Source organism: Choloepus didactylus, chromosome 20 (assembly GCF_015220235.1).
Source record: "Choloepus didactylus isolate mChoDid1 chromosome 20, mChoDid1.pri, whole genome shotgun sequence".
Classification (NCBI taxonomy): domain Eukaryota; kingdom Metazoa; phylum Chordata; class Mammalia; order Pilosa; family Megalonychidae; genus Choloepus; species Choloepus didactylus.
Window position 1 is genome coordinate 14,327,841 of NC_051326.1, and position 13,965 is coordinate 14,341,805.

Genomic DNA, 13,965 nt, shown 5'->3' on the forward strand with positions numbered 1-13,965 from the left:
CGTCAGCCAAGTCTGCCTTACAGAACCTGTCTTGTGCTAGAGGAGGGGCTGGCTCTGGTACGAAATCTGCGGGTGGGGCCCAACCCAGGTGCAAGGTCTCAGCCCCCTCCCTCCCCAATCTCAACCCGCTCTGTTCTTTCACCCCCACGCTCTGAAATATGTCACATACCAGCTTCACTTCTTTGCTTAGAAACAGTTTTGTGCTTTTCCCCTCCATGTCTCTGAGGCTACAGTAGCTGTCTCCACTTTTCCCCCACGTCTCTACCCTTAACCAGAACCTATGGAGGGTAGGGCAGGACAGGGATACCTGGATCCCCAGGATTCAGGCTGGGGGGCACCCAGCAGAAGGCCTGAGAATGCAGGGTTCTTAGCCCCCAGGAAGTGTTCCCTGGAGCTCTCGGCTGCCCCGGGTCAATGCTTCCTTTGTGATTTCTCGGGGCCAAAGAGCACGGGTGGGTGGAGCCTGTGGCCAGGACCCAAGTTCGGTCTTGCTGGTTCTAAATAAGTCCAGTGTGGAGAACCTAAGATGGCAGCTAAGAGAGACAGGGCAAAAAAAAAAAAAACACCTCCGTGAAAAATACTAGATAAAAGCCAGAAAGTGACCCAAAACACCAGTTCCAGCAATGCACCAGCTAGACAAGGTCTACTAAATCCACAGGGACCGTGAACTTGGTGAAACCAGGAGTCTGCATTCCGAAACGAGTGAGGAAGCCGCTGAATATCCAGCAGCCACGCTGCGGTGTGGGGAAACTGAGGGATGGCATTTGAAGGCAGACTAGTTCTTTGTTTAAGAAAACCCAAAAGTGGCTGCAGACACAGCAGCGAGAACTGCACAGTGAAGCCCAGCAGGAAAGGGCTGTGCGAATGCTTCAATATCTGGCGTGGCAGATAGCCTTTCACGCGCCTGCTGCCAACTGTCTCAGAGCAAGGCAGGCAGAGGTGAGCCAAAAAGGAAAAAAACCACGCCCCTTGCAGCCATCTTCCCAGTGGGCTGGGAACACTCCTGCCTGCCACTGGCATCACAGCCCAGAGCCACGCCCAAAAACCCAGTGTGACAAGAAGTGTTTCCAACAACATGCGCACACGCCACAATATCAGGCGTGGACAATAGCCTTTCACGCACCCACAGCTAATTGTCCCAGAGCTGGGAAGACGGAGCTGTGCGAAAAGGAGGAAATTAACACGCCCCATACAGCCATCCTTTCAGCAGGCTGAGAACGCTCCTGCACGGCCCAGCGGCCCAGAACTTCCCTTGAGGGACGGTGCGCACTTGTGATGTAGCACAACCTTCCCTCAGCAGAGGCCCTAGAAGGGCACAGCTTGGAAGAGGGATCCACTCAGAAATCCCAGGGACCATAAGCCAATACCAAAGACTTGTGGGTCAGCGGCAGAGACAATCTGTGGGAAGACTGAAATGAAGGTTTAAACTCTTGCAACAGCCTTAAATCTCCAGGAACACCTGGGAGGTTTGACTATTAAAGCTGCCCTCCCTCCCTAACTGCTCAGACACATGCCCCACATTCAGGGTGGACAGCACCAACAACACACCCAAACTTGGTGCACCAATTGGACCTCACAAGAATCAGACCCTCACACACCACAAAGACAAAGCTGGGGAGAACTAACTTGAGGAGAATAGGTGACTCGCAGATACCATCTGCTGGTTAGTTAGAGAAAGTGTAAGCCACCAAGCTGGAGATCTGACAAATGAGAGATTTGTCCTTGAATAATCCTAAATATCCTAAAAGAACCCTATCAAGTAAAGCAAATGCCAAGAGGCCAAAAACAATAAATAAGTCCAGTGTGACTAAAAGGCCAGCAGGGGCTGTGGGGACAGAAGAGTCCGGCTATGAGCTCCAGGCCATCCTGACCTGACTTGAGAGGGGGATACAAATTGCAGAGTACCAGAGCCACCAGGGAACTAAGGGACCAGACCCCCACCCCCTTTTTGTCTTACTAAATGAGGAAACTGGTGTCCATAGATGGACTGCCAAAAGCCCAGAGTCTCACGGTTAAGGGATCTTTATGTGCATCTCTGTGCCTATGCTGACTATGCACTTTCCAAGCAATTGCAAATCATTTCCCAATTTGATCAGGGCCCCGGTTCCAGTTATTATAGGCAGGCCAGCTGCCATGACAATTAACAACCAAGATCACCATAGGGACCCAGCTTGGGATACTCAGAGACTCAGCTTTTCCTATTCTGGGAGCAAGTGAAGTGCAAAACCAGAGGGAGGAGGGAGGTGGGAGGAGGGAGGAGGGAGGTGGGAGGTGGGAGGAGGGAAGAGGCCCCAGTACTCATTAAGTGCTGATCTGGAAAGCTACAATGCAGACAGCAATGCCTAGCCAGACACTCTTCTGGGAAGATACCATCAAAAGGATGACTTTACCAGGACAGAGGCCAAACAGCTTCTGCCCTGCCACTGCCAGCTCCTCTAGGACATCCTGGAGGAGATAGGAGTCTCAGATGCAACTCACCACATACCTGCAGCTGGGCAAGATGCTTTGACATTAATCATCCTACTTAATCATCACAAGAACCTTCTGAGACGATGATCATGCTCCCCATTTGAGATCAAAGAAATCCATGGCTCGGAGAGGTGAAGCAGCTTACTCAAGGTTACAAAGCCAGCAAACGGCAGCAGTGATGTATGAATGCCAGCCTCCTATCCAAGTCCAGGGGCCTTTCCCCTTTCCCACAGCTTTCTCCAGGGCTCAGGCAGGAAGGTGCCTTGGAGAGAAGCAGCATTGGTTAGCTGTACTTTTGCCAGCTCTGAAACCATCAAGAGAGCTCAGAGCATTATTTCTTTCTCTTCCACTGGCAATAGGCAGGACTCTGCTGAAGAGGCTTCTAGGCTCTTATGGAGGCCTTGGAGCTGAGCGGGATAGAGCTCTCGACCGTATGCTATGAAGGTGGGGGGAGGGGGCTTTCTCCACCACTGTAGTCCTAGATAGAGGCTCAAATCTGGGAGGCCCACGGGAACGCTGCCTCTCAAGACCCAGGGTAGGAAGATGGAAAGAGGGCTGGGTGTGCAACCCCGAGGGCCTGAGGCCTGGTGCATGCTCTGCCACCCTATTTGCTATGAAATCTTGGTGCTCGACCCTCCAGGTTTCAGTTCTCTCATCTGTAGAATGGAGAGAATACCACCTACTTTGAAGGCTTTGGGTAAAGATGGCGAATGGCATAATGGGCGTGACAGTGCTTGGTAAATGGTGCAGTACAAGCAAACGTCAGTGGTCATTTGCTGTTTCAGTACCTCGTCATCATTTACCCAGCACCTACCACGAGGAGCAAAACCAAACAACTAGCTCAACACTCCCTGCTTCCATCTCTCTGGAAATGCAGCTGCTCTCACCCTCCTAGAACTTGGGGTCTCTGACTGCAGATGCAGAGGAGCCCCCGAGGTAAGGGCAGAAGAAATGAAAGGGACATTGGTTGTGGGGGATGAAAAGGGCTATTTTCAGTGATTTCCTGCCCTGGCAGTCCTGAGTCAGGAGAACAAGTCTCCCATCGGGGATGGCTCAAAATAAAAGTGCAACCCAAATGGCAGGTGCTCTGAGTGTTAGGCGTTCTCTCACCAAGAAGAAGGAACAGTTGGAGATGAGGAAGCTGAGCTGGGCTGTGGTCCCAGCCTTGTCCTGGACAAGGGCGCGAGTGCCCAGAAGTGCCTCGGTCCACCTTGGAGAACAGCAGGAAGGAAAACTGAGCCCTTCGACCTCAGAGAGAAAACCATGACCTCCTCAGGTCCGACCCTCACCTTCAGACTGTCTCCCCCACTTCCCCCGATCTGTGGCTTTCTAGAGGATTCCTCTCCAGCACCAGGGCCTCAAATGACTTCCAGCCAGACTACAGAATGCTACAATGACAGAACCGGAGGGGACCAATGGGTGCACAGTGTGGCCTCAGCGCTTTACAGACGCAGTGAGGGGAGCTAGGTGGCTCACCCCAAGGGCGCCCCGTCAAGGCTCAGTCATTTCCCTGCATCCCTGCCCTGCCCTCCTTCAGGCTGGTCTTTGGCTCCAGGCTCAGGCCCATCAGCAAATGGTGCAGAAAGGAAGAAAACATCTATGGACCATCTCTCACAATCCCGGGGAGGGGAAGAGACTTGTTCAAGGTCACTGGGTTACGAACAACTGGGTAAAATAGAGGATTATTATCCACTGAGGAATTATCCCTCAATTGTTTGTTACCTTCAGGTGAATCTTCGACCAGGTGTTAACATATTTCTTTTCTTATTTTCCCCCTCATCTTCTTTAACAGCTTGAACCCTGACAAAGCAGTTTTTCCTTCAAGATTTTTAGATTAGCTTGTGTTTAATTATAAAAGGAATATACACTGCTGTAAAGAATTTTTTAAAAAATAACAAAAGGTATACAATGAAAAATAAAAGTCCTCCTCCCTATTTTGATCCCTAGAGATAACCACTCTAGTTCAGGGATTCCTTCCAGAAAGTTAAAGAATTTAAAGACTAAGGTAGCTCTATCTACTGATTTGTGTTCGGGCCATGGGTACTCAAAAAAGATTGCTGGGCTGAGGTCAGAGGCTGGGGTTTGCATCCTACAGAAGGCCTGCGACGAGTTAAATATCCTGGGAGACAACAGCTCCCTCTGAGGCCTCTTAGCCAGGGATTGGGCATAACTCCTTCCTGGCTGAGCTGGTATCACAGTGTGGAAGTGAAGGCCATGGGCTTTGGAGTCATATTCCAGCCCTACCACATCCTAGGCGTGGGACCATGGGGCGTTCCTTCTCTACTGGACCTCCGTATCCTCATTTGTCAGGTGGAGATTAAAACAGCACGACCTCATGGTGCTGTGGTAAGGACTGAATAAAATACTGAACATAAAGAGCACCTCGGAGTGCTGGGCACTCGGCATGCACTGAAGAAACGGCAGCTACCATTACTGTTACCCTGGCTGTGGTCGTCATCATTCAGCTGGCCGACCTGAAGAAAGGAGAAAGGTTGCAGTCCACGACCCAGTGCTCTACTACATCTCTACCCAGGGCCTGGGACTCTTTCTGTTGAGTACATCTGGGAAGAAAGAGAGGCAACTAGAAAGTAATTCTTAAGTCTGACCAGGAGTTAATGCCAGAAGTGCCTCAGGATATTAAAAATTCTACTGTGCAATTTTTCTATAAACTGCTCTAAAAATAAAGTTTATTAAAATAGATAGATAGATAGATAGATAGATAGACAGACAGACAGACAGATAGATGACAGACAGACCAAACCTCAAGTACAGGTGCCCTATAAGAGCTGAGCACAGGGGACGGTCCTGCATAGAGCTCCCAGCCAAAGGACTGGGTCTGTGGGAAGAGGGGGGACCGTTTTCTTGTCCACTGAGACATGGCCTCTTCTCCAGCAGCTTTCAGGCCCCACGGGCTTCAGAAGAGGTGTCCCAGACTGGCCAGGCAGGAGAGGAGTGGCCCTCTCTAGCTGAATTCTGGGCCCTTCCTCCTATCTTCAAAGCACAATGAGGATAGTATCACAGCCACTTCATCCAATTTTGTGCTATCTGGGGGCTAGAAATGACTAAGGGAAATATGATAATACACTCCTCCAGCCCACACACATCCTGAGAAACCCAAAACTGCTGAGCCCCAAAAGGCCTGCTGAGCCTCAAAATAACTAATCCATAACCTCCAGCTGAAATGTATTAGCCTTGTATATATACTTCCTGTTGGTCAAATTTTTATGCTACAAGATGCCCCCTTATCACAGCTGTGACCAGCCACATGTGCCCACAATGGAAAGAAATACAAGTCAAAGCTCCCATCAAAACCAAGAGGCCAGAGACTGGAGTGTTGGATGGTTCTTATCACGGCTTCTCTCAAGGGTCTGATCGTGGAGGATTCAGCTGGGGGTGCAGGAGGGTGCACCCAGTTCCCTGATCACCCAGCCCCGTGAATCCTTGAGTGTCTGGCAGGGGGCTGGTGTCTTGGAGTATATGCGGATGGAAGCAGACCAGCTTCACCCAAGCAGATGCTCCTGGGCTGTTGGGAGTATGTGACAACTGGGTCCAGCCCTCTCTGGAGACCACCATCGAGATCCCGGCAGCACGTTGATTCTGAAGATTCAACGTCTCTCCAGAAATCCTGCTGCCCACCTGTCTCCCCACTCTTTCTCCCTGCCTCCACGATTTCACCTCTTTCCTCTCCTCACGGTCCCCCTCTATTTCTCTGTCTTCCCTCCTTCTTCTCTTTGTCCCATTTCTTCTTCTCATTGTCTTTGCTCTTCTCTAATTGGCCACAATAGAGTTGAAAAGTATCTTTTATTATTGGTTGAATTCATACTACATTAAATTTTAAACCCTCTGATCTTAATTTTTAAAGAAGATGAACTGAGCATTTTATACTTGATTCTCAAAATTGCCATTTTTTTTTAAATTTAGGACTCTAAACATCATCTTGTTAATGACTTTTCTAATCCATGAGTCTCTTAGAGCACCCCTGACATTCAGTCCCCTTGAACACTTCCAGGGGTGGGACCCATCACCTCTTGAGGCAGCCCAATTCCAACAGTTAAAAAGTTCTTTATCTTGAGCGTAATCTGCTCCCATAAGTCCCACTCCCTGGTTACCAGGGACAATCCAGGATATGTAAACAATTCAACCCACAGAAGGACTGGCAGGCACATCATGGTTTCAAGGGACTGGTGTAGACCAGCTGGCTGTGGGGTTCTCCTGTTGGAGCAGCTTGCTAGGGCAAGCAAGATGGAAAAGGTCTATTCCAGCCAGACTCTGGCGGACCTTGAACGCCAGGCTAAAATGAGATGTGTCTGATGTATTAGGAAGGTGCCAAGTACCAGGACACAGGTACTATTTTTATCCAATTTTATGGACAAGGAAACTGGGGCTCAGAGGTCGTTTCAGAACTAGGAGGTGACTGAGCTCAGACTTGAGCTCAGGCCTGTCTGACTCCAAAGCCTGTGGAGCATTGTGCACAGCGAGGCCAGCAGGGAGACCAGCCCAGGAGACTCTGGTTTGGGAATCCACAGAGGGAAAGGGTTTCAGAACTCCATTAGGCCCGCCTAACGCCTCTTCTAAAGATGAGCCCCCAATCTCCATTTCCAGCCCTCCTGTGCTTGCTTCTACCCTCCACTGGTACAGCTCCAGACACCCACTGGTCTCTGTCACCTCAAATTCAACACATCTACAACAGCTCCTGTCATTTTTCACCACCTCCCCAGCGTCCAGTTCCCAACCAGATTTTCCTTATTCTTTAAGCTGAAAAGAGCATCAAATTTCATGTCAATCCAACCTGGGTTCACATAGATCAGCCATATACAGACCATGTGGCCTTGGGTAAGTTCCTCAGTTTTCTCATCTATAAATTGGGGGACAATAGCAACCCCTTTCTCAGAGAGTCCCTGGGTGGATTAAATGAAAACATTTCTATATGGTATACAGTGTGGTGCTCGGCACATAGCAAGTGTCATTATTCTTGCTATTATCATTGTTTCTCAGGCTTCAAATTCCCTCACTTGCCCCCATATTTATGGCTAATCCTGTAACGAGAGGTGGGAAGAAGAGGGACCCACAAAGAGGGCCGTAAAGAGTCAATGCAGTTTCTGATGCCTGGAGTCGATCTCTCCCTCTGGCTTTTGGGGCTGCCTCTGCAGGGTCTCTTTTTCTCCACCCACCTAGAGTCAGGCTCTAGCCAAGACCCCAGCTCTTCTCCCTCCAGGCCTCCTTCCTTGGGGATCACATCCAGGACCAGCGTTTCTACCTCTCATGCTTGGTATCACCTGCGGCCTCTGCCTTACCCAAACCCTAGGATCAAAGTTTCAGAAATCATCTAAATTTGCCCCCAAATTTCAAATTTAAAGCAGTTATTAAAAAAAAATCCTTGCACAATTAATCTCGAGTAAAGTGGGCCTCCTCCCAAGCAACCTACACACATTCATCAGTCTTCATTGCAGTGTGTGTCTTGTGCACAAACATTTGAGCTTTAGCTGTGTGGTACAACACCCTGGGTTGCGGGTCTGTAATTTGACTTATTGTTTCGAACATCCTCCTCCTTTATATAGACTTAGTCTGCTCTCAAGCCCCCCAGAGGAACTCCATAAATATGGACTGCTAATGACCAATAAGTGGGAAGGGGACAATTCCAAACCCGCATGCATCTGCCCACCCTAGCATCCCCTGGGGCCCCCGGTAAATATGAGAGAAGGGGGTGGACTCTGAGGAGACTTGCACGGCATTTGCACACAGTGAGGGGTTGAACAAAGGCAGCAGGAGGCTCAGAGGAGGAGGCTGTGAGATGAGCCAGAGAGGGAATGAGGGCACTGGGTCGGGCAGCTACATCTTAGCTGCCCCCAGAGGGTGGCCTGAGCTGGAAGAAGGGGATAGGGGTGTGGGGAGAGTGGATGGAGTTGACGCCACAACTGGGAAGGTGGGAAGGAGGAGATGCAGCTGGCCAGCAAAAGCTCAGCTGATTTCTAGGAGGGACGCCAGCTCCTGCCCTCTGAGACCCCCCAGACCTTTCCCAAGGCAGCTGGGAGGGCAGGGGAAGGAAGGAGTTCAGGCTTCAGCTCACAACAAAGATGTCAATCCTGGAGTTCACTGGACCCCTGCTTGGCCAGACAGAAGCCATCTGGGGATGCTAATGCCCTCCATTTACATGGCACTTTCAATTTGTTTCAAATGCCCTCACACTAATGATCTCATTTAATTTTCAGCTCAACCCTGTGAAATAGGCAGGATTTGGGATTATCCTCTCCAGCGTGCTCCTCCCCTCTTTACCCAGTGGGTCCCTCGAGAGCTCTCAAATGGTTTCCGCCATCCTGGAAGCAGCCAGCACTGGCCAGGTGGTGCCCCAGGGCTCTGGGGAGGGTCACGTCCTCTGTCTAGGCCGATTCTGTCTCTGCTGACTGCCCGGGGCTGGCCGTGACTGAGTCACAGCACGCGGACTCATTCCCCTCCCGGAATTTCCCAGGCCCCTCTCCCTTTGCTTATATCTGGAAGTCGGGTGCTTAACGGCCACTTGACCCACTCCCCAAGGAGCTGTCCAGTGAATGGAAACCTGAGGCCTAGCGAGGCACACTGCGCAAGCGCGGAAGTATGTGCTGGGGTGGGAAAAGCACAGATCTGGGGGGCGCTGGAAGGCCCGGGTTCCAGGCCTGGCTCTGCTTCTTATCAGCAAGGGGTCCCCACGAAAGTCACTCAACCTCCCCAGCCTTGCTTTTCATCACTGTCTGGTGGAAATAATAATAGTCATCTCTTTGGGTTGTTGGGAGGATTAAATGAGATTAAAATGGCAAAGTGTTCTTTAAATAGAAAATATTATATAAAAACAAATTACTAGGATAATCAAATAGAATGGATAACCTCCGGGCTCTGGCATAAGCGAGAGAAGCTGGAGGCAGTATACAGGGGCCTGGCTCTCCTCAAAGCCCCTGCGGGGTCCTGGGCAAGTCAGGGCCTCAGTTTTCTCAGCCCCTGCCCTTGAAGACTGTGGGGCTCCAGGGGCTATGCTTCTGGCAAGAGTTTGGCATTTGTCCCCTGATCTTGACTATCCTATTATTCGTGTCCCACATTGCCTTAGATCCAAGGGCCTTACTGAGGGGAGCCAGTCACTTCTCAACTAGGGGAACCACCGTTCCATCCCCTCTACGCGTGTCCTCGGGTGGATGACGTGTGCTTCTGCCATCTTCTCTCTTCTTAGCTCTCCTGACTCCCCAGCTTTAACAGCCAATGTGGGGGTAAGGTGGGGGCCCTTGGCAGTGAAACCAGTGACAGGTTGCCCAGGTAAGAGTCCCCAGTCGAAAGCATCCAACTGCCTGGGTTCCCTCCCTCCCAGGGAAGCCCAGAGCCTAACTGCCCTGTCTTTAACATCCTGCTTAGCCCAGGATGGCCCTGAGGGGGCCAGGTTCCTGATTCTTTCCTCAGCTCCACCCTTGCTGAGCTCATGGAGGTAAGTTACATGTTAAATATGTAAGGCTAGAGCCCCTGGTCAGCAGCACATTCCCACCACACAGACAATGGCACAACTCCGCTGCGGCTCTGCCGGCGGCTGTGGCTCTCCCCCCCCAGCCTGGGCTTCCCTACTCCCTGGAAACAGCAATGTTTTGCTCCTCCCAGCAAATGATCAGCTCATGGTTCCCTGTGCCCTTCATCCAACCCCCTGTGCAAAGGGCTGCAGGGATCTGGAAATGCTTGGAACACTGACTTGTGACATTTGCAGCAGCACTGAAATTTGACAGGTCTGTGGGTGGCCATGCGGAGCCTTCCCAGGAGGCTCCCACAGGGAAGGGGGCAGCCCAGGAAGGCCTCCAAGGCCCCAGCATCTCTCAGGGCAATGGGGAATGGGATCTTACAGGATGAAGCCTGGGCAAGGGGGTCAGTTGGTTTGCTTCTTAGATTAATTCATAGCTTGGTCAGGTTGGAAGACCGCAGAGATCCCACAGGTCAACCCTTTATTTTGCAAAAAGGGAAACTGAGGTCCAAAAAGATAGGGAAGCAATGTGCATGAGGTCACTCAATGAGCTGTAGAGTGGCTAGGACTAGATTCTGGGTCTCCAGCCTGCAGCCCGGTGCTCTTTCCACTCTGCCTCCTGGGTGATCGCACTGAATCTCCTTCCTAATGATCCAAAGCAATGGGCCTGTCACTGCAAGGTCCCAGTGGACCATCTTCCCAGGGAAGCAGGAACCATTTGTGGCTCCATCTTCCACCCAGGCTGCAAGAATCCAAAGAACACCAGGTCCATGGGTTCTAGCTCAGCTCTGCTAACTTACAGCCTGGAACCCTGGCAGTGTCACTTCTCTGAGCCTTCGTTTCTCATCCAAACAATGAGGATTTTAGAACCTACCCCCTGGGTGGCTACTGTAAGAATCAAATGAGAGCATGTCTATGGGGGCATTTTGTAAACTGTGAAGTACTATCCAGGTGTCAGGTATGACTAAAATGATGTGACGTTGGAAGGTGCAGCCAAGGGAGGAAGGCACAGAGGAGGCAGCAAGGCCAGTCAGGACACACAAGAGGCTGGAGTCTTGCTGGCGACCCACAGGCCCAACTGAGCATGGAAGCTCCTGGCAGAAGCTGCCAGGCAGCAGGTCAGACCTCCCCAAGTTCACTGACTTGAGACCACCTGGCTGCTTTGCTTCCTGTGAGTGTATGTATGTGTGTATGTGTCCTCTTAAGTCCCCCAAGGAGGCTCTGCCTGGCAATCTGGTATCACAGAAACTTGCCTCGCTGCTCCAGGGGCACATGTGGCTGGACGGCAGTTGTTGTGTGAGGGAGAACACCAGATTCACGCCAGGCCACAGACCCTAAAAGAAAAGCCTCCCAGCCTGGGTCCCTCTCCCCAGAGACGCCCTCCAGGGACCTTACCTTGTACTTGGCAGCAAGCAGCTCCGTGGCCTGCTGCTCCCGCTGCAGGTCCTCCAGCATCTTCTCCTTCTCCTCCAGTAGCTTCTGCTTCTCCTCGCTCACCAGGCTGCGGTCGTCCTGGATGGCCGCCTTCTCCTCCTCCAGCCGCTCCTTCTGCTCCTGCAGGTAATTCTCCATGTTCTTCTCCAAGGCGGACTCCAGGATGGGCTGCGGCGGGCGGTGGTTGTTGTTGTTGTCGTCTTCCTCTTCGGCCACCCAGGCCTCGATCACTGACCCCTCAGGGTACCCCGGGGGGGCTGACACGGCCTTCTTCCTGCGGCTACTCTTCCTCCGGGGCCGCTTGCCCAGCATCCCCCTCTTCTCCAGCTGGGCCTTCAGGCGGGCGATCTCCTCCTGGAACTCTCGCAGCAGCGTGTCCTTGGGGTCCTCGTTCACGCGAGGCTTGTTCTTGATGTTCTTGGCCCGGTTGGCGAAGCGCAGGGTGGAGAGGCTCTCGTCGAAGCTGTGAGAAGCTGGTCCTAGCGTGGCCACCATGATGGTCTTGGCGTTGCCCCCCAGAGAGTCCTGGAGCAGCCGGGTGAGCTTGGAGTCCCGATAGGGGATGTGGGTGCTCCTGTTGCCCGCCAGAGCCGCAATCACGTTGCCCAGGGCAGACAGTGAGAGGTTGATTTTGGAGGCCTCCTTAGGCCTCTCTCCGCCACCACCGCTGCCTCCACCTCCGCTGCCACCGCCGCCTCCGCCACCTGCTGACTGTGTGGCTGTCCCTCCGGCCGCGTTGGGGCCTGCCTTGTTCTGCCTCTCACTGCCCGCCAGGTCCACCAGGTTGAGCTTGCCCACCCGGATGTGGTCCTGGCCATCCGAGCCACGTTCGCTGCACTCCACGGTGATGACGAAGATGGCGTGGGAACGCGAGCTGACCTCGTTCATGTGGGTGCTGCCCACTGCCCGGGTCTGGTTCCCCAGGTTCATCACATGCTCGATCTCCTTGACGTTCTTGGTGACGAAGGAGGAGAGGTCCTTGATGTAGACGCCGGTCTCCGGGTTCTCCTTCAGCTCCAGCCTCTTGCCCGGCTCCTTGGAGAGCAGGTCTCGGATCTCCTCCTGGTAGATCTCCAGGTAGGAGGCCCGGACGAGGTACTGCTGGTTCTGGGAGCGGGATATGTGGGTGAAGATGTGCTCGAAGGCGTTGGGGATGACTCCGCGGAGCTCGGGCTCCACCCAGGTGCCCTGCATGGTGTAGGTCTTGCCAGTGCCCGTCTGGCCATAGGCGAACACAGTGCCATTGAAACCCTGAAGCACCGAGTCTACCAGGGGCCTCACGGTTTCATCATACAGGTCTGCCTGCTTGGAGCTGGCATCATACACCGCGTCAAAGGTGAAGGTCTTGGGCAGCTCCCCGGGGACCGCGCGTGGGTTCCGCAGGGTCACCTGGCCCAGTTTCACGTCCATGGTCAGGATCTGCTCGTGACCTGCAGCCTCCTCCTTCCGGCTGAGGGGGCGGCACCGGGCCACCACCTTGAGAGCCTCGCTGGCCTTGGTTTTACTGGCCATCTTGCCGCCCTGCCCCTCCCGGCCCCCGGCCCCCTCTGCAGCCTGGGGCGCTCCTGCTGTCTTCTCCTCCCTAGCTAGGTCCGCTCTTCAATCCGCATGCAGCCTCCTAGGGCGGGGATGCGGGGAGGTGGCCCCGCCGCCGCTGCTGCAGTCCGGGCCTCCCCTGCTCTCCGGTCCTCGCCGCACCGGCTCGGGAGGTAGAATTAGGCAGAATCCCCGGGCAGCAGCGGGCGCACCGGCAGCCGAGTGGCAGTGCCCGGAGCCCGCCCCATGCCGGGGCAGAGGGAGCGCTGCCGTCAACAGCTCCGGCAACAATGAGATAAAGGAAGAGGAAAATGGGATGGGGGGTGGGCGGCAGAGCTGTCTTCTCCTCCTCCTCCTTCCTCTAGGGATCCATAGCGGGGGCTGCCGGTCCTGGGCGGCCGGGGGTCCCGGCCCTCCCGAGGGCAGGGACTCACCTGGCGACCTCCCCCCGAGCTGGGGGATCATGCATCGCAGCCGGCTCGGCTGCCTCTTCCTCCGCCCGCGCCCTCGCCGCCGCCGCCGCCACGGGAGAATGAGAGAGAAAAACAGAAGGGGACGGGGCGGAGCAGCGGCGGCGAGAGTGATGTTGCCGCCGCGCTGCGGCCCCGGCTAAGCCTCCCGGCTGGGGTGGGGCGAGGGGCGGGGCCGCGGGGCCCGAGGCGCGCGCCGGGCGCGGCCAGTGGGCGGAGCCGAGCGGCGCATCGCCGGCCCCCGCCAACCCCGCGGGGAGGACGGGCTCGCGCGCAGACCGCGGTCCTGCGCCCACCAGTCGCGGCCAGCGCAGCCCCCGCCCGCCTCTCCCCACCGGGCCCGAGCATGCCGGGAGTTGTAGTCCTGCCTTTGTTAGCCGGCTTCTGGCAGGTTGCGGAGGCCTTTTCCAGTCCCAGAGGCCCCGCCCTCCCCGGCCTGGCGCCCCTGGTGGCAGCCTACCTGGGGTGGGGTCGCCACCACCCGCCCTCGTCCCCTCCACAGACCCCTGACTCGGTCTCTCCACTGCCCCTGCCTTTGCGCCTGCAGACCGGTACCTGTCACCCCTCCCCTGCAGGGTGTGGCCGGGGAGC

At 54.2% G+C, this 13,965-nt stretch overlaps 1 protein-coding gene across 2 annotated transcripts in view; it reads right to left on the bottom strand.

The window, feature by feature from the left end:
• The window catches only part of KIF3C (kinesin family member 3C), a 37,648-nt gene extending 24,146 nt beyond the window's left edge, over nt 1–13,502 (bottom strand). For both annotated transcript variants that reach the window (XM_037813237.1, XM_037813238.1), the window contains exon 1: nt 11,330–13,502. In XM_037813237.1, the coding sequence (XP_037669165.1) occupies nt 11,330–12,880 (1,551 nt within the window). In that variant the 5' untranslated portion in view covers nt 12,881–13,502. The remainder of the gene's footprint in view (nt 1–11,329) is intronic.
• Between the last annotated feature and the right edge of the window lie 463 nt (nt 13,503–13,965).